The 25580-nt window shown below is 39.9% G+C and overlaps 1 protein-coding gene across 2 annotated transcripts in view; it reads left to right on the top strand.

The window, feature by feature from the left end:
• Positions 1 to 25580, top strand: part of STK39 (serine/threonine kinase 39) — a 2138083-nt gene that overhangs the window by 476961 nt on the left and 1635542 nt on the right. For both annotated transcript variants that reach the window (XM_044075594.1, XM_044075595.1), the window contains exon 3: positions 1357 to 1465. In XM_044075594.1, coding sequence (XP_043931529.1) covers positions 1357 to 1465 — 109 coding nt within the window. The remainder of the gene's footprint in view (positions 1 to 1356; positions 1466 to 25580) is intronic.

A 25580-nucleotide genomic window follows, 5' to 3' on the forward strand; every position in this document is an offset into this window, starting at 1 on the left:
ATTACTGTTAACTGTTACTAGATCCAGCAACCATGCCGGAGACTCCCTTTACTCTTCTTATGTGGCCAAAATCTGGAACTCCCTGCCTGCATCCTTATCCCTGATTATCTCACTACCTACATTTAAAAAAGCTATCTACAACTACCTCAGCAACAAATGGTTATGTCCCTGTTCATTTCCAGACTAATGCCAGATCCACACCATTACTATCGTAACCATTGTCCTAAACTAGAGTCCTATCTACTACTTGCATATAAATGTACACCACATCAAAGGTTTGATAACATACACATAACAGTGTTTGTCTGAAAAACATAAATCTGTTTAATGACTATTGTTAAATGTATCTTTCTGTAGACTATACCTATTAGTATCTGTTGCTTATACCTATAAGTGTCAATAACTAGATACCCTTATGGATCTAGATGAGATGTGTACCCAAGTGTGTCTTTATGTACTGTAAAAATTGTCTCTTTAGAGCTTTGCTTGGTGTCCTTATGTACTGTAAAAATTGTCTCTTTGGAGCTTTTCTCCCCGGGCCTCCACTGAAAATGGACATGTATCCAGCTGGACTATCCCGGTTAACAAATGTAAAATAAATAAGTGTTTTTGGATTGCACAAGCTCCCCAGCAACATTTACTGGAAAGCCATTTGGATGAAGAAAATCCAAAGAAAGTCACTTTCAGTGAATCTGACTTTGCCCTTTTCCCACTGTTGTGCTACTGTGGTGATGGTATCTGTAGGTAAGGGTGAGTGAGCACTTTCCCTGCAAAAAGTGTTTTCCTCTTTGGTGAAAGTGGCTTCACCAGACTTTGTCTGACTAAACTGGCCCTTTGGTAAATGTATTCAGTGAGTCAGCAATGTGTGTGTGTGTGTGTGTGTGTGTGTGTGTGTGTGTGTGTGTGTAAATAAGATTATATGTATGTGTATATGTATATATATATATATATATATATATATATATATATATATATATATATATATATATATATGCACACACACACACACACACACACACATATATATATATATATATATATATATATATGAGAGACGTATGAAAACCTTGACCTCTAAGTCTGATTTCTGTGAATTCCTCCATCATGTCTGTAGGGGTCTGTAGCTTCTGATGGTCAGGGTGCAACCTCTAGGCAAAATCTCCTTTCTGTTTATGAATACAGACAAGACTGGCCTAAACAGATGTTGACATCTGACTTTTTACACAACAGTTATGTGGATTTTTATATATTTATTTGAATTGTATATTTATTTGAATTGTTAACATTTTAAGTAATGAAACTCATACAGTTCTGTTTTGAAATAATCTGAAAAGACTTTTTTGTCTTACTTTATAGAAAGAAATTCAAGCTATGAGCCAATGCAGTCACCCAAATATTGTGACATACTACACATCATTTGTTGTCAAGGATGAATTGTGGTTAGTAATGAAGCTTTTAAGTGGAGGTGAGTTTTATCCAATTTACCAAATGTATTTGAAAATATATGTGGTTGCTACACAACTCAGTTGATAAGCTGCCTTCAGCTTCCTGGACTATGCTTTATTTTTTATTTATTTAACTATTTTGCCATCTGATATTCTAAAGAAATAAAGAAATCAGTGCACTGCGTCATTACATCTTTAGTATTTTATGCAAATGAGACTATAGCTGAAATATCACTGATTTCATATTACAGTAAATTGTCAGTTAAACGGCACCCGTGGGGATTGGTAGATGCCGGATAACTGTTGTTTCTGGTTGCTTGAGAGTTGCTATTAAAAATAAGCCTGACTAATACTGTAACCTATACTATTTGATTGGTTTGACTTGTTCTTATTTTGGGGAGAGAGGGAAATTTATTCCTATCTTCCTTTTTAAAACTCTAAAAACGTAAGGTACGTTTCTGTTGGGGGGGCAGAAAGTCCAACTCATGAAAATTGTACTCTATTTCTTTATTTTTTTTTTCTGGTTTCTTGAGTTACGATTAACTGAATATTTACTGTATTTTGAACTCTTTGTGATGTACAAAACTGTGATCAATTAAGCATTTATTGTCTGTGTTGTATTATCCATTTGTAAATGGGTAGCTTTCACTGAGCAGCTACCATGAAACTGACAACTGAATCTGCTGTTTCATATGCAGGAATATTTTCATGGGAGTGTCATTCGTAGCTTTTGTCGTAAGCTTTAAACATTAGCAATCATTGTTTATAATGTTTGAATGCTTACTGTAACTCATCTTTATATAGCTTTTTTTTTTTTTGCTATTTCCCTTTAGGATGTTATTATTCATTTTTAAGCTGTATTCATTTTGTTTTAAACAGCAGAATGTTGGTGTACTTGGTCTTGAATTTCAAGTTCTAGAATCAAATATGAAGTAAATAAAGAAACTTTAGGATAATGTCAGTAGGCTTGCTATATATTGGTAGATGTTTAGATAATAGGATAATTGATGCAGAAAGCATAATATGTTTGGAATAAGGTGGAAGTTGATATCATTTCTCTTGACAACATTCAAGACATCCCCATGGATGTGCATCTATAAGCCGGTTATAATGAGTAACAGCTGCAGGTCTATGTAATATCATTCACAGCCACCTTGTCGAACAGCATTTCATAAACAGTGCAGTTCGTGGAACTCCCACACCCCTGCTAATTATATATACCAACTCTGAAATCGCACTACAGTGGGGAAATGGGCAAATTTCCTGATCCCTACCGTAATGAGATCTCAGTCAGAATGGTTTGATGGACTGCATTGTTGATGAGATGCTGTTTGACAGTGTGCCCGTATGATGATATGACCCACAGCTGCATGCACAACTCTTTTTTTTTTTTTTGTTGTCTTATGGCATACAAGATTATCCTTTGCCCTTGCACCACCTTATTCGTGTGTGCTAACTGTAACCCTGCCACTGCACTTAACCTCAAACATGCTGTTCACCTTATGAAAAATACCCTTTACCCTAACCTTTACTCTAACCCTAACCCAAAAACACACACACACATTTTTACCCCAGTGCAAAAATTTTTAGTATTTCTGAAAGCTTTAGCATTAGAAAATAAAAATCTCACATACCTTCACAGAAGCACAACTCACAAAAAACAGGAAAAATGTTTCTAACCTCATAATTTCTGACAGTTGAATATAACTGGTGTGTTTTTTGTTGGAAGTTAACTTTGTTGTCAAAAGCACATTCAACAAAATTTACTGCAATCTAGAATATTATCTGAAAGAAACCTCCTGAGTAATTAAGTCAAATAATATGGCTGTGAATGTTTTGCTATGGCTTAGACTGTGGATTTATATTGATAGCTTGACTGTTATTGTGGAAACATATAACTGGAATATTATGTTATGCCAGTGGTTTTGGATTTCTGGTTATTTATGTGCAATCACGGCATTGTTATTACCTAACTATATACAATTTAGTGTGCTTTCATATTGATGTTAGAGCTGTTCTGAATGCCTTGTGTTTGTAGGCCTGAGTAGGAACTTTTCCTTTTGTTGTTCATGTTTCCATCTCCAAGTCCCCTCATTTTTATTTTTTTTCTGAATTTAAATTGAATCTTTAAATAAAAAATAACTGTTCATTGTATAGCTGCTTTAATTAATATTACTCAAAACTGATTATATGTTTCTGTACTTTTTACAAAAATATTTGAAAGGACTCATCTCCTTTTCTAAAACATTACAGTGTGTATACATAAAGCATGCATGTAACTACCTCACAGTTCCATAAAGCATGCCCATACAGTATCAAAACTACATAATTTAGGACTTAAATTAAAATTGCCTTCCACAACAAGTGTGCTAAGAATTCCTGAACTGTTAATGCATTTTACCTTCTTTTGCTTTAAGTTCTTCAAAAGCTATATATGTCTTGCTGTGAGCATAATCTTTTTAATAGTGGAATCTTGCTGGTTGCCATTTGTCCAGGAATCATTTGGTAGGAGATGCCATTCTGTGATCAGCATAAATAGAATTGTTTAAACTTCTGCAGTATTGTCACATGATATCAGTCATATTTTGTTTTTTCTTTTGTGTGAACATGACTGCAGGCTATCTTCACTTTTGTTTGGGTAATGCGGTGAAAAATGGAGTCACTTATTGTCACTTTGAAGGGTGTGGTGGTAACAATTCATGCAGAACTAGAAGAGAAAATGACACGTGTGCTTTCAGAAACAGACTTTTTTTTCTTATATGTAGTTAATACACATTCTATATGATGACATGCACATATTGCCTAAAATACTTAAACGTAGCTTCTCATAAACAAAAAGATAAGTAATCCAGTAACTATATCTGGAAGTAATTTTAAAAGATAAAATCGAGTATTTGCATTTGAGTCTCTGCACAATAAGCGAATATTCAAATATTGTAGTTAAATGTTCCTGTTTTTTTGTCAGTTGCATTGAGTAAGAGACAATATATTTAACACTTGGCGATCCCCTACAAATCCAACATTTTTTTTATTTTACCCTGTAGCACAGGCAGTGTGGAGTTAAATATGTTTGATACTGAAGAACATGCTGTTCTCAAACAAGTCAGACTTGTCTTGAGTAAATCATTCAGGATTTCAGAACCTGTAACTATGAAGCACATGAATTAGCTAGTAGCTGACACAATATCTAGTAAATCTACTTATACGTGCAAGTAATCCATTTTAACAGTCTTATGTTAGCAAATGCTATTTGGCAAAGGTGGCCTTTTTTATACTGCTTGTTGTTTTCCTTCAGCCTGAAAGCTAATGGAAAACATAGCTGTCTTGAACTTAAGATTGTCTGTGTGTCCGTGTATGTATGTGTCTCTGTGTTCAAGAATACGTAGGTATGACTGTCCTGCCACTCTGGGGACTGCTGTAGTAAGAATAATTTCCTTTCCTTCTAAAAACAAGAAACCAAGAAACAGAATATAAAGGGCTAGTCCAGATAAAATTACTTTAGCTAGCAGATCTAGGAGACTTTCTCTGATACTTTCCCTGTGGGAGGAATAAATATGCCTTGTTGAAGTTTCCAGTAGTTTATTCAGTTAAGTTAGGTAGATTTAGTCTTATACTCTACAAAAGGTGTGTACTTTTCCCTGACAATTACAAGGAAAAGGCAGGAACTAGGGATCATGACTGCCATCTTGGAGAGATTATGTGAATTATGTTATGCCTCTGTTACCTCTTATTCTTGTATAGCATGCTCAATGAAGTGCTCACTATGTTTAGAAAGTAACGTGGGTGCATGATTTTGCACACTCTCACTGGTTCTTTAAAGTGCAAACCTTCCTTACTGCTCTGATATTCATAAATCCCTCTTGCACCAGTGCATATGCAGGCCTTCCTCCAGCTGGTAATCTTGTGGTGACACAAGATCAACACTCCCCTCATGAGATGGCCAAGCCAGAGCCAGTGTCATCTGCTCATTCTCATTCATCCATGGCTGGCTGTCCCTGCTGTAGGTCAGCAAACTGAACCTGGGCCAGCTATGGTGGAACCAGGTCTCTGTCCCTCTGTGCCACCTTGAAGCTACTTTGAAACCAAACGACTTGAAATTTAATTTCTTGAATACTTCTGTTATTTCTAATGTATAATTCTGATCTGTGGTAATGAAATGATGTTATGTGTTCCATTTATTTGTCACACTTTGCTACTCAAGGAAAGTGTTTTAGGAGTTGTAATAACAGTTTAATAAAAAGTGAATCTTTCTTATTTCTGTAATGGCTGTTCTTCCCCATTATTATGACTATACCAGTACTATAAATGGATGGCAATAGAATAGGGGTAGGCATATTTTAAGAAAATGTAAGGATGAAGGCTATATCACAAAGATGCAATAAATGTAATAATAAGAGACAACCAACCTGAAAAAAAATAGTGAGGAATAAAAAAATGTATAACAGAGGGGAATAAATGCAGTACAGGTTCCAGGAAAAAAAAAGGCAATAAACTCTTTCCAACAGAGTAAGACCATCTTACAGACATTGGTGGCTAAGCATTTGAAATATGTGCTAAGTACGTATGTGAGAATCTCTGGAACAGTAGCAGCATTTGACAGTCTGTTAAAAAAGGAACTGAAGATGCTTCAGAGTTCTAGAGAGAGAGAGATAAGGCATTAATAATAAAGGAATTTATCATCTCTATTTATTAAGGAGAAATGAAACACAGTATCAGCGGGGGAACGCAGAGTGAAAGATATATGGAAGAGTGAATGTGTAGGAAACAGACACGACTTAGGAAATGTAGCAAAATGCATATCTTTAATAAACTGTCTTTCTGGTAACTAAAATTGTTATCACTTGTGTGATGTGACCCACTGACTGAACATTAGAGATGCTCCTTAAGAAGCACTGTTGCTACAGAACTGGTGACTGCTGTCTGCACTTTCATGACACAGGTATGATTAAAGGATAGAACTTGGCAATTATATAAAGAAAAATCAGTATAAGGTACTTGATAATAGGCATGTTACCATTTCTGTTTGTTGCATAGTTACTAGTAGCCTTGCAAGTATAATTCAATTTTCAAGAGACAACAATGGCAGCCAGTAAATATCCCTGTTATTCAAACTGATCATTTTTATAGTGTGTGGATACATGATGATTCTAATCGTAACAGAAAAAAGTCATTGGTTTTTAATGTTTTATATCCATTTATTACTTCATTTGTGGAAAGTGCTCAGTGGGTTGAGTATACCTGTACAGGATTTGTTTTTTTTTTTTTTTTTTTTTTTTGAGTAGACATTTTTACATCATCATTTTCAAGACATCACAATAAGTGGGCATTCCCAAGTGCCATTTAATCTTAAGAAATCCCCAAGAAAGGGGAAGAACCATGAAAAACAGAAAATTATGAGGTCATTGTTTTAATTATTTGGTACTTTTACGTTATCGGGGCAACACTTGTTAAGAGCGCTTGGAATGTTACAACGTGCTCGCAATTTCACAGCTGATGCTTAAGTGGGTACTTCTCAGATTGTTTTTGTAGATCCTATTTCCTTTATTTTTAGGCATTAACATGTACGTTATCTGCTATACCTTGACTAGCAACAAATACTGGGCTGAAAATTAAATGTCATTAAATAAGATTCTGATCCAAGGGCTGACAGGGAGTGATATGTTATATAGCCTGGATTATATCACCTTAAGGATTTTGTAATTTTTTTTCCTCCTACTTCTATTTTTCATTATTAAATATTCAAACAAAATGACACTTTCCATTTTTATTACTGAAAACTACAACTTGGATGTATGTGGTTTAGATGCATTCAGATTTGGAATATTTTGTAAATGTGTTAATACTCTTCACTTGTATCCCGTTGTAAAAAAAGGAAGCTGGGAAATGGTCTTTCCCCGGCTCCTTAGTGTCCAAAGCAGTGAGGCGGAAAATAATAATCATTAAAAAAAAAAAAAAAAAAAAAAAAAAAAAAAAAGATAGCAAACCAGATGCGGCACCTTTAAGCTGCAGAGCTTGTATCAAAACTTTCTGAGATCTGCTGAGAGTGAAAGCATCTTTAACGTATTTAGGAGGGTTTACACCTATACGAAAAGAAGACACACAAAAGAAAGAAAAGAACACTGCAATGATGATGTTTGAAACCATGAAGTCGACGGAGAAAGTCTGACTGTCTGATGTATCTATTATTTTATTCACTTTCAGTTGGCTTTTAACAGGTTAAGACCACATTTATCCACGGTGATATAGTTGAGTGTTAATAACATTAACTATAATATTCAGGGGTGTTTGGAGGTCCTTTCCGAGAACACACCATTGAGCCGGTGTGGGTGGGACAACCAAAGGTATGCAAGAAGTGCTAGGATTCCCACTGCGCGCATTAAACCTGTTGTCCCAATAACTGAAAAGTACCAGTTTTTTTTATAACTTGTTTCAGTTACTAAGGTAGTCTGACTCATCTGGTGAGTTCTGGTTGTTAAAATAGCTGAATATTTATTTATGTATTTATTTGTTTGCATTTCTTTACTGAGAAAGTCTATTTGGGTAGACATCTCTTTTCACTGAAGCCCTAAGGAAAAAAGCTACACAGAAAAATTGAACTATAAACAATTAAAAAAACAAAAACAAAAGTTACTCTTTAGTAACTTCCACCTCTGTAAAATCTTAGAATGTATAAATGTAGTTACTGTTTGTGCATAAATGTAAATAGAAATGTAACTACTTTGTGTTTAACTGGAACTTAGTATAATGTAGTACAAGCAAATGGAGCTTGGACTTTCCCGGTAAACAAAGACAAATAAATAAGTAAAAATTTAACAACTACAATATCAAATTAGACAGCAGAATGAAATGTTTACAGCCATGTGAACTGAGGTAGCTGAAGTATAACCGAATGGGGAAAAAAATTCACAATATGGATACTGAAGAAAAGTGAGTTTCTAAGTAATCTTACTTTTCCCCAGTATTAAGGAATAGCAGGAGGATGAAAGGAGAGAGAAGAACTAAAAGGAAGTAAAAGGTTGAGATCACAGAATGAAAAGAACAAAGTACAAAATTTGAAGTGGATAGAAGTAATAGAAGTCTGCCAGAGATCTCTATGAGTGGGACAGGGAAAGGACAAAAGGATGTGTATTAACGTGAAAAATGCATATAAATTAAACATGAAGAGAGAAATACATTTGGAAGAAAGAGAGGGAGAAGAAAGGATAAGATGTTTAGAAATAGCATGCAGTAGGTGAAGAGTAAGAATAATAATAAAACATAGTGAATAAAACTGCATAATCATTTATAAAAAAATCATCTAAAAGGTTCAATACGAGTAGCTAGATATTCAACAGCATGAGCATAAAGTTCTAAGATTATACTGGAGTTGAACATAAGCACAGATATAAGCCCATCAGGTACTGTTTTAGTGCATGTTTCAGATATAAAGGAATGGAGTTCCAAATTTTGACAATATATTTGGAGTGCAATTGCCAGCAGTGAATTTGGAATTTGTTGCCACAGGTAGACGTCTGTTCCCTGAGCATAAAGTTCAATTTGAGGAATAGTGAGTGATAATATTATGTAAATAAGGGCAATTATCAGCAGAGGTGTACTAATGTGGGGGGAGGTGCTGCAGTCCTATGTGGGTCCTCCTTTGGATGAGATGCCTAATAACTATGACCCTGTCGTCAGCTTGATATCCATTCTCTATTGCAATATTGCCAGCCTACATTTTTTTAATGCAGCATACGCAATTTATTCTTCAGGACAGCAGGCACTGAATTTGTAGATGCAACACTGAAATATAAAGTCTTTTGGTAGCAGCAACCTCTTCATAAGTTACAGATTTCTTTAATGTGGAATCATTCAAATGACTTTTACTTTTGCAGAGGCTATGCATATTGACTGATATCGGTGGATTGTAATGACAGAAGTTTGAGTGGCCTTTTACAATTGAAATTTTCTGAAATGGGCAGTTTGGTCATTATTGGGTCATAGATTTTGTTTCATTGCTTAATGGAAAAATGTTCAAAACTACAAATTTAAAACACACTCTAACAAATGGTGCTGTATTATAACAGAAATATAATGTAATACAATCAGGAAGGTGAATCAATGAACACATGTATGTATGCATGGTCCTAAAAATGTTTGCAAGGGGTCAATGGTTTGAAAACAGCCCAAAGATAAACTTCTCCATATCTGGTCAGGTGCATTTTCTTTGAATGTTAATTTCATTGCCATTTCAATGAATGTGAGTTTCAAGGGCAAAGAAGTTTACTGTTGATGCTGAGTCTGCTTTCATTGTAAGACTGCATTTTTTAACAAATGGCTATCTGTGTTTGTGTTATAAAATCTGAAATAAAAGTATTAAATTAAATCCAAATATCTGTAATCATTGTAGAAATAAAGAAGAAAATAGTATGTACACTGAAAGATTTGAACAGTGTTTATGGTAACTGGGGAGAAGTAACCAAGTAATGGAACATTGGTATGGCTGCAGGGGTAGGGGAAAATAGTATACACACTGAGAGGTTTGAACAGTATTTATGGTAACTGGGGAGAAGTAACCAAGTAATGGAACATTGGTATGGCTGCAGGGGTAGGCGAATGTTGTTTTTAAGTGGGGCCTGGTCTACTACCCTGCCTAGGCCCCCATTTGACCATGATCTGTGTCTGAAGTAAACCCTTTGTTTCTTCCACTTACATGTCTCTGTGTGTCCATGCATTAAGAAGAGGTACAGAATTAGAGGAAACTCAGAAGGAACTAGAGAGAAGACCGGAGACAACCGTAATAATTTTTAAAATTAACAGCGCCTTCTAGTTGTACAGTAGTACAATGCAGTAGAGAGTTTTGCAGTGGAAAAGTTTCTGTTTAACAGAACTCGGCAAACTGGCTTAATCCCATTAAGTGAATCAGTCAGGGCATTGTGGACTACCAGACTGAAGGTAAGCAGTCTGGTATTAAGGGCTTGCTAGTGCATGTGTGCAAAATAAATTTGAATGTTTATTCTTTTTTTTTTTCTTGGGAGGAGGTGGCTAGCTGTATTATTGATTAAATAACTGGTGCTCAGTTTAAAGTCTGGCATTAACAGCTAGTGTGCATTTGTGTGAAATAAATTGGAATATTGCATGAAACACATTTGAAACTGTTCTCAAATTTACAGAATATTCTTTTATTTGCCTCATATGTTTGGTCTGCAAGTTACTCTCATATTGTTTGCTTAGCTTATACTTTGTCTTTAACTGAGTAATGTGCATGTGCATGAAATATGCTCCACTTTTTACTCATTCTGGGTGCTGTACGTGTAAAACTAGGTTGAAACTGTTTCTGATTTTGCAGAATGTCCCTAAGTTTGCTTCATCTTAATCTGTTCCTAATAGATTTTGGGGTCAACTGTCAACATAAATTACCAAATCCCGAACTACTTGGTCAGGCCTTACGGGTCTGTTGGCAATGACATACTCAAGTTTCCAAAGGAGGCAATAATGTATTTTTGACATTTAGCTTAAGTCCCTGATTCTGGCACTAGTTATTTGTTTGGGATAAGCTTTCCTGTAGGATGGCTCAGTCTTTCGGGGATTTGATCACTGTTCCTAGACTGCTCCTTGCTGGCCATTATTTTGTTTCATTTCATGATTTTTACTAAAAGCAAAAGTAATAGAGGGATGAGGTGGTAGAAAATAATCTGTTCAGTGGGTGTTTAAAAAAAAATTCTACTCTGGTTGTGAAATAGTTGTGTATGTTAGGTAGTGTGGCAGTTCAGTCCATTTTAGTCGGTAAAAGCCAAGCAGTGGTGAGACTTACAGGGGTGGTTTGCTGTACATTTTGCCTTTTTTTTTTACAACATTGCTCTGGTTTATTTTTCTGATTAATTTGTAGATTATTAAGTTAAGATGAGTTATATAGAAGATAGAGAATTAGATAGATATAGGCAGTGTTTTCTCTAGCAGTCAAGTAATGCTTGGCCCTTTAGAGGAAATTGGGTTTGTGGTGTTTAACTACTTGTAAGTGTTGGCCAAATTTCAGTTGATCATCTATGGTTACTTCTAGTAGCTTTGTATGCATAATCAGTTCAGTTCAGTTGTGGTGTTATAATGGCTGACATAATGCTAAAGAGAGTCTTCTCTTTAGAGATTTGCTTAGGAATAAATAGTAATAACTTACTTTTTTATTTTATGTAGTTGTATTTGAGAGTTATCCATCTAGGCTTCAGTTGATGAAAAAGACTCTTGGGTAATTCAAGTTTGGCTACATTAACAACAGAACAGATGAGAGTAGAATCATCAGCATACTAGACTATATTAGTTTGTCTGGAGGTCATTTATAAAAATGTTAATAGTAAGGGCCAAGAAGAGATCCTTGTTCAACACTTGCATTAATGGATAGGAAGGATGAGGCATTTTTTTTTGCTGTTTTACTGCATGTTGCCTATTAGAAAGATAATTATGAAACCATGAGACTGATAATTCTGCAAGGAACGTTCATATAATAGCTTTTGAAGGCAGGCAGTATCAAATGCCTTGGAAAGGTCAAGAAGAGAGAGGAAACTCAAATTATCTGTATATCCATTATTGTCTTCTCCATCTTCTTCAACCTGTGGGTTGTCAGCTCTGACTTGGATCTGACACTTGGCCATTTGCAAAGAATTCAACCCCCAAGCTCCACCTCCTCTACTCATAGTACCATGCTTTCTCTACATCTGCATCCGGTTTCATTTGTTGCATTCCAGGACAGCAGCTAGGTCTTCAGTTCTCCTTTGTAATTTGCCTGTTTTTTTTTCTTTTCTGTCACCTGTTCCTCTACCCTGGCTTTATAGTTGTAGTGTTGATGAATAGGTAGGTGGTGCTGATAGATAGGTAGTGGTTAGGTTAGACTAGGTTTAGGTGGTATTTTACTGTTTTATTGTTATGGGCTCTTCCCACCATTTTTTCCCTGTGTATTAGTTTAATTAAAAAAAAGTAGTTTGTAGTAGGTTTTCTTGTAATAGTGGTGTTTTTACATGTTACTGTTTGTTTATGAGGATAAGGGCTTTAAAATGGTTGTGGCATGCAGCCACAAGCTCCCATCCCAGAGTGGGCACAACTAATGTAGTTACCGCCTCAGGGCCACTCATTTAGAGACTGATTGCTCAATTTGTGACAGCTTCAGCAAACAAATTAATAATTCAGCACCTGGTCTGTTAATGAGCATAATGCGAATTAGGTACTCAAGTGTCTTCTGCATTCCAGAGATGATGCTTCCTCCTCCTCTTTGGATAGTAAGTCGGATAAGAGAAATCGGGATTAGAAAGTGCTAAGTACCAAAACTGCCTAAAGGGACTTGCAAACAAGTGTCTCCCCTGCTTCTAATCCACTAGGTTCAAAGGTCCAAAGATCTTTGGCTGCTCTGGCTGCATCCGTGCCAGCTTCAGATCTTACTCCTCAAACCACCTCCCTATAAGCACAGACTGAGAAGGTTTTTTCCTAGATGCTTAGCATTATTAGCCCTTTCATGTCAAAAGGGACTTCCTCGGTCAGAGTTCACTCCCCTTTTTACCCTTTACTCCTAGGGTATTGTCTCTCTCCTTGTCTGCATCCCAGATTTGACTTTCTCCTGCTTGGGCCCAGTCTTTGGAGCCTTATACTGGTAGGTGGGCCTCCAAGCCCTCTTTGTAACATCTTCAATATGGCTGGTCCAATTGGGCAGAAGTATTAGACCCAAAGATTTGGAGCAGCTGATTCAGTCCTTCCTGTAGACTGAAATGCAACTAGTTCTGATCCTACCAACCTCGGTTCCTTAACCTGAGGCTATGGTGCTGACTGACTTGTTTCTTTCTTTGGGACTTGTGGCTCATGAGCTTCTGGAACCATTTGCTTTACCACCACTGAGGTTGGGTCTGAATCTGTGGCTGATTCCTGCTCCTATGCCTACCTTGACCTTTTTACACTGTGATGATCTCAGAGCTGAGCAGTCTCTGAGTCAACCCATTGGGTTGTGGTTTCTGGGTGGGGTTGACAGTTCAAATTTCAGAGTCTGTCCCTCTCAGAGCCTTGGAGCAAGATAGTTTGGTTCCGATCTTGGTATCTAGGCAGATGGGAGCAGTGCCATTTTGTCTGACATTTACATGGAGTCTTTAGATCCCAGGGGTGTGGGCTCTGGCTGGCCTGCTTCAATCTACATCTCCAACACAGTAGAAAGGATGCTATCTGGAATGGAGATGGAGTGGTCAGTACCAAATGGCATTACTCTTCCTTCTTCTGTGCTTGTGGACTCACGCCAGCTTTATCTGGGACAGTCCATTACAATAGGCTTTCAGACCACTTTGCAGTCAGGGCCCCCTCCCTCTTCTGCCTCTCCTCCAGACTCCCCCATGCATGAGGATCACTGCCAGAGCATTGCAAGAGAAAGCAGCTGAATTCTGTGGAGGAATCCCTCACTGAGAATACTGATCTCGAGAAAGGAGAGGGGACTCTAAAATCCCACTGCAGTGATGCCTCTTTTGATGATCTTATGGAGCTGCTTTGCCAGTACTGGGGATTGGACAGTAAAAGTCCTATCTACATCCTGTGTGGTTTTCCTCTCCAGAAGTGCTTATTGACTTAGTGTCCCTGAGGGTTTGGAAGGAACCCAATATAATGTATCTTATGTCAAAAAAGACTGATAAGATTTTGGCTCCTCTCAATGATTGACAATATTGGAATAAGGGTCTCACCACTGATGCTGTCATGGTGGAGGCAGCCACCAAAAAGGACATTTCAAAAAAGAGTTCATTGGGCAATCCCCATAATAGGGAATCCAGGACTTTTAACTGATTAGGGAAGCACTCCTATGCACCAGAAACCTTTGTGATGGAGTTGAATTACCTTGCTCACCTGACAAGGCTTCACTGGGACATTGTGTCTGAAGTTTCAAGAGTAGTTAAGGCACAGTGGGCACCAGAGTCTCAAAAGACTCTGGAGATGCAGTTGTCCACATTAGTCTATTTCCAATGCAAGCAAATTGACATATTAGAAATAAACTGTAATGTGGGCAACTCTTTTGATGTGCAAATGGACAGTATGTCTGTGGTTTGGCATTGAAATAAGCAGGGGGTAACCTGGTCCTTCCCTCTTTGTTGAGAGGCCATGAGAGTCTGGCAATGGGTGATTTCATCTTAACAGTTTCTGGTAGTATTGCACATCCTGGGCAAATCAAGTATTTTAGCAGACAGTCTTTGCAGCAACATTCTTCTTCCCCATGAGTGGTCTCTAAATCTGAGGATAGCAGCTTAGATTTTCTGGCACTGGGGCCCTTCATGTTGCACTCTGTTTGCTTTCCCATCCAGTGCCAAGTTACACAGTTGTTATGACCTAGTTCTTCCATAGGGACAATCACCCATGGACACTGTCCTGTGTGCTTATCCCCCAACTACTCTAATAGCAAAGTTTCAGCAGAAAGCCGCCTATTGTAGAGTGACTGTGATCCTCATTGCTCCTTTTTAGCCTTGTCAGGTTTGGTTACCTTTTCTACGGCATCTTCTGCAGTACCATACCTGGGTGATGGACCCATCCTAAATCTGATTTGTCACCCAGCAGGCTTGGGCTCATCCAACCTCAGGATTATGAAATTAACCAAATTGTTTCTCCCATTTCCTCAAAGACCAGACCCAAGCTCTCTAATAGAGTAGTTCACATTTTGTCCTCTTCCCAGAAACCATCTGCTCACAAGGTTTATGCTAGTAAGTGGAAGCATTTCACTTAATGGGTGTCTTCTAAAGGTTTGGACTCATTTTCGGTGCTCTGGATGCCATTGTTGATTTTCCTTACTGATTTCCATTCTGGATGTAGTTATTCCACTATTAAAATTCAGTTAGCTGCTATTTACAACTTTCATATTGGCAGGGATAATACTCCAGCAGTGGCTTTGAAGGTTTCCAAGGCTTTTCTCAAAGGTGCATTCTTGTTGTGAATTCTTATTCGAGATCATGTTTCTCCTTGAGATTTATGGTATATGCTCTACATTCTTACTAGTCCTTTTGATACTTCTGTGACAGTCATTTTGAAGTTGTTGTCTTGGAAGACTCATTTCTTGGTAGCTGTCACATTGGCAAGGCATGTGTCTGAACTGTAGGCCTTATCCTCTCTACCTCCATATCTGATCTTTCATAAAGATATGTTGTCTCTCAGAATCGATCCTGCCTTTTTTCATAAGGAAGTGTCGGAAACCACCTTGAATCAGGCCATACATTTACCACTGGTTTCCTCAGTTTTTCAAACAGTGGAGAATATTTGTTGCATCGCCTTGATGTTTACAGGCAACTGAGATTTTATCTAGATAGAACCAAATCCATCAAGAAGTCTGACCCAGCTGTTTGTTTCCTTTTTGAAGGCCCAGTTGGGCAAGACAGTGTTGAAGTCTACCTCATCTAAATGGCTTTCAGATTGCATTTCATTGGAATATAGATTGAGAGGAAAATCTGCTTTGTTAGCAGAACAGTAACTCTTTTAATAGCTATGGCTACTTCTGTGGCCTTTTTCTCAAGAATTACTATCGATGATATTTGTGCTCAGGCTACATGGGTTGGTACATGGCAGTTTTATGTCTAACTACAAGTTGGATAGACAATCAAGGTCTAGGGCCTCCTTTGGTTGTACTGTATTGCAGAATGTTGTATCCTTGGACCTCCCTAGAATGAGATGTGCTGGGGACTGTGTCCCACACGTTGAAGCTGGACAGTAAAGACAACATTGGATTTGAAATTTATGTACTTACTATGATGATTGATCCATGTTTTGTTTCTGTCTGGTTCAACCACCACACTCTCCTTTCCCCCCTCTTGTGTTGTATTTCTCCTCTCCACTGGATGGGAAACTGTTGAGGCACCTCTACCCCTGTCTTCCTCTTGGCATCCTTGGTCTGTGGTCTTAAAGTTTACAGTTGGAGTTTGTAGAGAGGGGCAAACTCAGTCTGAGGAAACTGTAGAGCGAGTAAGGTACTGTGGGTAGAGGAGGTGGAGCTTGGGGGCTGAAGTCTTTGGAAAGGGCTGGTTTTGGATCCAGTAACCCACAGGTTGAACCGGATGGATACAGACAACACAGATCTATTGTTACGATAAGTAGATATCCTTCATTTCTATTGAGGTTCACAGCATCAACAAAACATTACTGTGACTGGATAAAAGGGTATATTGGATTGTGGGAAGAATAATATCCTTCATACTGATCACTGCTGCAGTAGCCGGGGGTGTATGGTTTGATGCCTTCACTGGATATAATAGCCAGCCAGCTTCCAAAGTCTGGAGGGTAGATGAGGTACTGTCATTGATTACAAAAGCTACTGCTTTTGTGTAAGATTTAAAAATGATTAACAAAGTTGTCCTTATGGACTGATGAAGATGAGCCTGGTTGAGTAGCTCAGTCAGGTTGTAAGAAATTTTTATACTGAGTTCCAAAAAAGGCTTGTTTTTTAGGGGTATTGTGAAATATAGTAGTGTATAGTATAGTAAGCTTTCTTATCCTGTTTGATGTAGTATTTGGTACAATTTCAGAGTTATCTAATTTTTTGAAATTTATACGGGGTCTTCTTTTGTGTCCATGTTTTCAGACTTTGCCTTATGCAATACGAATTGTTTAATATTACCTGATGGCCATGGTGCTGGTCTAGCTTTAATTTTTTTTTTTTTGTTCTGAGAAGAGTATGTTCATTAAGGGTATTTAGAAAGATCCTGTAAAACTTAGACAGCTTCATCTAATTGGAATGTTTGAAGAGCAATTTGGTTATACTGATTTATGCTGTTGATGAAAGCTTCTTTGTGGAATAGGTTTAGTGTCTGACGGTGAAGGTTGGGAGAAGATCACATAGGGTGTTAGGCAGGGTGCCAGAGGAAATGATTTTTATTGGGAGAGGAAGTGAGAATTGAGAGCTGTTTCCCTGCTGCTACTTTTTTGTACCTAGCTGGAGCTGAAATACGCTGAGTGAAGCCATATAACCATATGCCATTACAGGGACTGGCAGAGTTTATGGACAGCCAATCAATATTTGTCACCTAGTGTGATTGTTTCTTGAGGTATTAGTATTAGTGGAGATCCAAGCAATGTACATCTTTGGCAGTATTTTTTTTTTTTTTTTTAATGGAGGTTATTTAAATTCCTATGATGCATCTGTTGTTATGATTATTAAGATTGAGAAATGAGGTATAGAGAATTTTATTCCAACACCACCAGCTTTTTTTATTTTGTCTAGCTAACCTTAGAAAATTAATGTTTGGGGGCGGGGTATGATCTCTTCATCAGTTATATCCTTTCTTAACCAGATTTCCATTATTACAATGATTACTGTACTGGAGAATGAAGGGCTATGTACGGAATTTTAACTGTGCTTTGTAAGGAGCAGTTAGAGCTGAAAATGGTTAAGTTGGTTTTATTGATAAGTGGCAGACTGCACATTTTTTGAATATCTGTGACTGAGGCAGGAGCAGATGATATTGACATGTTGTGTCTGTATAAATTGAGTGGTATAATGGAATTCCATGATACAGATGAAAGAGTATTGCAGTATATCTGATGTTGATAATCGCATTTTCCCATATACCGTAAGCCTGTTAATCATACTGCTTTCACTCTAAAGATGGTTACGGGAAAGAATTAGCAGTACAATAGCATAATTTCATGCTGTGTCAGACTTGGCATAACAGGTTGAGCTCAATTTATGTTTGGGCTACCACTGAAATCCACAATGGAAAAGAGCTGGTAGCAATATGCCCAGTGTCAATCATGTAATTGAGGTATAGCACCTGGTGCAAGATGATGCGACAGGTAGGAAACGTACTGAGTAATCATATGAAGAGGGCAGAATTTGTCAAATAGCACTAAAAAGGTCAAAATCCAGTGAGGAACTGCCAAGCCTAGTTCTGAGACTAGTTTTGTTACAAGCTTATCTACTGCAGAGGTACAGAGAGCTAACTGAAATATTTAGATGGCATTTGGAAATGAAGACGACAACACTTTGATGAGTCTAGGTATGATGTGCAGACAGAGATAGACAGAAAGTCGATTTAATTAATGCAAGGTTGTTTACTTTAGTAGGTAGAATTGAAGGAAAACATGCTTATGCTCTGGAGTGGCTGTAGAAATAAAAAAAAGGAAGACAAACATTGTGTCTTATTTACTTAATGCTAAATCTTGCAATGAAAGCACGGTGATAGAAGGCAGCACAGTGTTGTGGTATACATATAGTGAAGTGTACTCTGAAGATACAGGTCATAATTCATTTGTAATAGACATTTCTAAAGCTGAATCAGGTTTACTTTGTTCTATTCTTGTGAACCTACATGGAGAGGAAGATAATGTTGGTGGTATTAAATGTTCAACACACTTCTATTAAATAAGCAACAGGAAGGGTGGGGTTGAGGTAGGGTGAAAAACGTTGGCAGATAACATTTTAAGAGAGGAGCTAGAATGATACAATTTCAACATATCTTTTTGTCGGGTAGCAATTAAATTTACAACTAATTATGTCATAATTACTTGTAGATTCAGTTACATCTCGAGCTTCAGACTGTTTAGGTTCATGTGTTCCTCCACCTGTTTCTGTTTGCTAAAGAAACGACTTTATTTATTCAGTACAGAAATATGAAGTAAAATGCTCAACAAAAACAATATCTAATATTCAGTCCAACATAATGACACCATTATTTTCTAGAAAATGGTAATCTTCTTCATTGACACGTAACAAATTACGTCATTTGAGGAAAAAGAAGTATGATGAAACATTTTGCTGACAACGCTTGTCAAGTAAATAACATGCCCAGTTTTTAAGTTTATAACTCCCTAGCATCTCCATAGTCTGTTCTGGGACCTGTTGGAAGACTAATGTAATTAGAGTTGAAACATTCTTATCCAAAAAATAAACTTTGTTGCTAGATGTAAATCTGTAGGTAAAATATGAAGGATCCAGAATTTGATATCTCTGTCTTTAGGTAAACCAAATTGTGAGACAAGTCCAACACTATCAATAACTTTTGTCAAAGAGGATAAACATAAGGGAATGACCCGACTATGTGAAAATAGTTTACATTAGTTGTGCTGCAGTGTCAAAACTGTTACCTCTGGATTGATTTCATTTAGCTATCTGGGATGGTGATAGTGAGCATCAGTTTAGCAGAAGTGAAATCTGATAGGCCAGGCAGCCCAGTTTCATTCATTAATTGCAAGTAAGACTGACATGCACTTGTATTTTCATTAATTGGGATAAGCCATTCCTATATCAGTTGTTGGTCAGCCATTATAAAGTCAGGTATGTCTCAAGGAAACAAGTGGATATGTTTCAATTTTAACTGCAGTCTGTATATTTTAATCATTCTTGTTTAAAGGTAAAAAGGCATATTGCTGGTTATTTACCTGTATTGGGTTATAGGGAGACCCTATAACTGTGGTGAGCTGGAAGACTAGCTACCAAGTAAATTTTGTAAATGGAACCCCCTAGGTCAGGGATGTATTAACCTCTTAATGCAAAGAATCTGGACAAAGCTTGACAAAATGGGGGTACAAATAGGGACATATTTTAAATATTGCTCTTATTTGTTTGTGTCTTTTGGCTTTTCCCAGTTAGGGGTCGCCACAGTGGAACTCCGGTCCGCTAATGATTGGCAGTTGATTTTTACGTACTGGCTTGCCAGGCCTGACTCACAACCTTCAACGAAGGTATGCCCATTCACGCATGTTGCCACACAGAAGACACTCTAGCTGAGAATCGAACTGGACAGTATCTTACTGTGAGGCGACAACGCTACCGCAGCACCACCACCGCGTCTAACTTAGAAAGTTGCTAGAGTAACAGGATTTGTTTTAATATACAATCTGAAGTTGTTAATCTTCTTCCTATTCATCACTGATGGGTTCAGTTCTGTGCCCTCGGAACCGAGTCGGCCTTATACCAAGCTTGCGTGCACCAAAAACTCTCGAGCTAAGCTGCTACCCACAACACCCTTCACTCAGTTACCTCAGATCCCGTTTGCCACACAGTCATACAGTAGCGTTTCACTGAGCTCGCCAGCTAAGTGATTTATCTTTCTAAATTTACAAGTTTTTGTGGAATTTTTACTAACTCTTTGGTATCTTTCTACACTCAGCTCTACCCACAGGTATCCCTTTCATACCATTGTTGGTATTGGCCCTTCTACCCTTGTGGTATCCCAATACTATTGTTAGTATTTCCTCTTTTCTTCACTTTCCTCACTCTTTCCTTTTTTGTGTTATGTCTGAGAAGAAGGGAACTACAAGGTTTAAACACTGTTCTTGCAGTGGTAAACTTCTGAATAGCGACCTTCATGAAGAGTGTGTGTACTGTTTGGGGGTTCCACATTTGTCGGTGAACCCTCCATGTGATATTTGTGCCAGCTTCAGTCAGCGGACGCTGAATGAGTGATGTAATAAATTGATCCTGAAGGGCCTGCTTTCTTTGCCTTTTTCAGAGGCTATTTCTGTGACAGAGGTCTCATCCCCTCCTTCTGTGGACAAGAACCGTCCTCACTCGGATCCCTCTTCACCAGCTGGTGAATGGGGTAAAAGCCATAAGCACAAGGCCCATAAGTCTTCCTCCGAGCACCGTACTGCCTTCTCGGTTCCGACCACCTCGGCTCCGAGTTCGGCTCCAGTGATGCATACTGAGGTCACCCCGTCGGCGCCTACCCCAGCTCGATGATTATGGTGCCAACTACTACTCTGCACCAACGTCGCCCATCTCCATTCCGGTGTCGGTTCCGACAACAATTTTGTAGTCATTCTTGACCTCCACCCCAGTTGTAACCTCAGCTCCGAGCCTGTTCTCGGCTCCAACAATTCCTTTGTTGTCTGTTTCTAACTTGGAAGCGTCGGTGCCGTTCTGTAATACACCATGGACCCAGTACTCATCTGTGGACCTGTTTACCAGACAAGCCTGCAGCCCCTTTTTGGACTGGCCTGATTCCCCCCTCAGGGGCATTGGAGCCTTTCAAAATTGGATGTGGTGCGCCTTTTTGACCAGCTGCTTACCGCCAGGGGAATTTTAAGTTTTCCTATACCCCATCCCACTCCGGGCTTTGGGTCTATTACACCCGCAACACCTACATACTCTCCTCCATTGGATCCTTCAGTTCCATGACTCATATATCTGATATATATCATATATCATATGTCTGATATTTTCGATAGGATCCCCTTCCTCGGTGCTTACAACGACAGTGTCTGAGGCCCCTTTGGGTGTTGGTTCCATCAGAACCCACTCTTCCTGAATCCCATGCTTGGAGGGTGGAACCTCCGGTTCCGGTCACGGTTCTGACTGTGTTGTCAGTTCCAGCTTCGGGTCGAAGGGTGACTACCTCCCCAAGTTTGCTTGAGGCTCCATCCCTGGGGGCAGAACGTGTGGAGCAGGGTGTGACTCTGGTTCTGATATTGTCTTCTTTGGTTTTTGGCTCCCACTTATCTTCGGGCGGGCCCACTTTTCAGGTGATGGAGAGGGTGCTTACTTCTAGCAATCCTCCTATGTCAGTCATCCCTCCAGTTTCTTCTGAGCCGCAGCTGTCAAAGGCCACCCCCCAGGACTCTGAGAACACAAGGCCCAGGAAACCCCTGCCCAGGGTATTTCCCTTTCTGAGTCTTCTTCGGATGCTCCCACCAAAAAACCCCCTTGGAAATGGGCGTGTAAGAGGAAACGCATGGACTCCCTAGACGAGACCCTCACAGAAGATACGGACTACAATGATGGGGAAGGATCCCCACGGTCACCCCCCGATGATGTCTCCTTTGGAGACATCCTGGAAATCTTGAAACAGAGGGGTGACTGGAAGCCCTCCAATCCTTCTGAATCCGTATTCCTGCAGGCTTTTTTCTCTCGCCCCTCTACTTCTTGGGTGAACCCCCCCCCCCTGCTGATGAGTTGGTTAAGCTCATCATGTAGTGGGCGTGGAAGAACCCGGACACCATTGAGGCCATCCCCAGGAGGTCACACAAGGTACTGTCCTCTCCAGAGGATCAACCCCATTGGTCTAGAGGTTTGCCAGTGGACGCTATGGTAGTGGTGGCAGCCACGAAAAAGGACCTTGCAGAAGAGAGTCCTGCTGTCCACCCGCCCAACAGAGAGTCCAGGGTGGTGGGTAGATTAGGGAAGTGAGTTTTTGCAATAGCGACCTTTGCAGTCAGGTCTTTGAACTTTTTGGCACATTTTACGAGGCTCCAGAGAGATCTTATCTCTGAACTTTCTGGGACCCTCGCAGGCCAAGTTTAAGATGGGAGCACATGATAAAGTTGCTTCCCAACTTGCCATCTTAGAGTCAATATCCAATTTGTCCATGAGGTTGCTGTCCCATGCAACCGAAGGAGCGGCTAGAGCTGCTGGTGCAGGCGTAGTCATGAGACGCCACACCTGGATGCGCATTTGTGACCTCGCAGCTCCTTCAAGTCCTCCTTTCTAAATGCCCCAATCGAACCATCAGCTCTATTCGGTGCTAAGATCAAGGATACATTAGCCAGGTGCAAGCAGGATGGGAAGACCTTGTCTGCCATGGGCTTATGCTTTAACCTCAGCATTCCTTCTCCAGGAACCAGAGGAGTGGGAAGATGTGGCACAAGAAGTCTCAATGTCCTTTCCATGATGCACGTGGTGAGGACTCCCCTAGAGGCAGATGGGGTTCCAATAATGGAAGACACCCCTTTCGGGGCAAAGGGGGTCCCTGGAACCAGGGCTTTAAGAGAGTCCTTCTCAGGTAGACCGTATCAACGTTCCTGAAGCACTGCCCGATTGCTTTCCTCTGGAAGCAGTCGGGGCACGTTTTTCTCTGCACCAAGCTGCCTGGTTCTCTATTACAAATGATCAGTGGGTGCAGAGAATCATTACCAGAGACTACCACATTCCCCTAATATCTTATCCAAGACCTCTGAAATCCCTTCTTGATGTTCCACCCTGTCAAAGGTAGGAGGCAGCTTCCAAAATACGAAAGTTATGTCAAAAATGAGTCATCCAACAGGTCCCCCAAGACCAGTGTGGATCAGGGTTCTACTCACGATTCTTTTTGGTGCCCAAGAAGACAGGGGACTGGAGGCCCATTCTGGATCTCAGCCAACTAAACAAATCGGTAGTTCAGACCAAGTTCCGTATGGTCACGATTCAATCCATCCTTCCCTTTCTGCGAGAGGGTGTGCGGATGTGCTTATTAGATCTCCAGGATGCGTATTACTATATCAGGATGGACAAGCACTCCAGGAGCCTCCTTTGCTTCTGGTTGGGAGCCAATCACTACCAATTCAGAGACCTGCCTTTCAGTCTCTTGACAGCCCCCAGAGTGTTCACGAAATGCCTAGCAGTGGTAACAGCTCATCTGAGACGTCAGGGATTCCAGGTGTTTCCGTACCTAGACAATTGGCTCCTCTCCACTCCCACAAAGCGCCTACTGGTCAGGGCCCTCCGCTACACCCTAGTTCTAGCAGAGTCACTGGGCATCACCATACACTAGGAGAAATCCAACCTTCAGCCTTCACAACAATTGGAATTCATAGGGGCAATATTCAACACCCATTCAAGTCTGATCTCTGTCGAAGAAGGGTGTCTGCAAGGGAAGTTCTTCAGGCTCTGGGGTCTATGGCTGCAGCCATCCCTATTGTTCCCCTAGCCAGATTGCACATGAGATTACTACAATGGCTCCTTCAGGCCCAGTGGATATCCAGTCTTCACCCCCTGAGCTCACAGATTCTCATCACCAACACTTGCAAACTAGATCTCCTCTGGTGGATGAGTGCAGATGAAAATCTTTGGTGTCACCCTTTCCAGGCTCCCCAGCCCAGCACCATGGTGACCATGGATGCTTCCCTGATGGGGTGGGGGGCCATTTCCAGGGAAAGTCAGTCCAAGGCACGTGGTCCAAAGTAGAGGTCAACTTGCATATCAATGTCCTGGAGTTAAGATCGGTGCTATTGGCGTTGCAAGTTTTCCATCCGCTCCTTCCATCTGGAACAATTGCTATCCAGTTAGACAACATGTCCATGGTCTGGTACATCAACAAACAGGGAGAAACCAAATCCTACCCCCAATGTCGCAAAGCCATGAGAATCTGGCAGTGGGCGATAGCTTCCAACCGCTTTCTGATCGCAACGCATATCCTGGGGAGCTCCATTGTGATTGCGGACAGGGTAATCAGATACATCCTCAAGTCTCACAAGTGGTCTATCAATCCGTGTGTGGCAGCAGAAATGTTCAGCCGTTGAGGCCAGCCATGCTGCGACCTATTCGCCTCCCCCTCAAACACAAAATGCAGCAGCTACTTTGCCCTCTTTCCCCCTCATGGGGAGTCACCGTGGGATGCTTTGATTCATGATTGGCCCACGGGTCTCCTTTATGCTTATCCTCTGATTCCTCTGATACCCCTTGTTCTAAGGAAATCTATTCAGTTGAGAAGCAAAGTGATCCTCATTGCCCCGTTTTGGTCTTGTCAGGTATGGTTTCCCTTCCTCTGACCTCATCTGCTGCAACTTCCTTGGATCCACTCATCAGGATCTCATATCTCACCCACAAGGGCTGACTCCCCAGAATCTGTCCACTCTCAAGCTGACGGCTTGGTTTCTCCACTTCTGTTAGATGCCAGGCAGGAAACCCTCTCTTCACCCATCCGTGATATTATCTTGGCCTTTCGTAAACCATCCACAGGAAACTTTACAGGGACAAATGGAAAAGATTCTCTATTTGGTCACATAATCGGAAGCTAGATCCATTCTCAGCCCCTGTAGCCACTATTCTTCATTACCTGGCTGGACTATTCGACAATGGGGCGTCAGCTTCCACCATTCGAGTCCATCTAGCAGCTGTTTGCAACTTCCATAATGGTTCAGATGGAGTCCTGCTTATTTCCTCTCGCATTTGCAAGACTTTCCTCAAGGGTTTTTTTGCACAGCAGGCTTCCCATTAGGCAGCCAGTGGAGGCATGGAATCTCTCCTGGGTTCTGCAGTCTCTTTCTCTGCCCCCTTTTGAGCCTGCTGCGACATGTGATCTAAAATTCCTGTCATGGAAATCCTTATTTCTGGTGGCTGCCACCTCAGCCAGACGAATTTCTGAATTGCAAGCATTATGTATAAAGAGCCCTTATCTGATCTTTCATAAGGATAGAGTATCACTTCATACTAACCCATCCTTTCTTTCCAAGGTGGTTTCTGACTTTTCGATTAAC

This window comes from Protopterus annectens, chromosome 6.part1 (assembly GCF_019279795.1).
Source record: "Protopterus annectens isolate FY-2018-M chromosome 6.part1, PAN1.0, whole genome shotgun sequence".
Classification (NCBI taxonomy): domain Eukaryota; kingdom Metazoa; phylum Chordata; order Ceratodontiformes; family Protopteridae; genus Protopterus; species Protopterus annectens.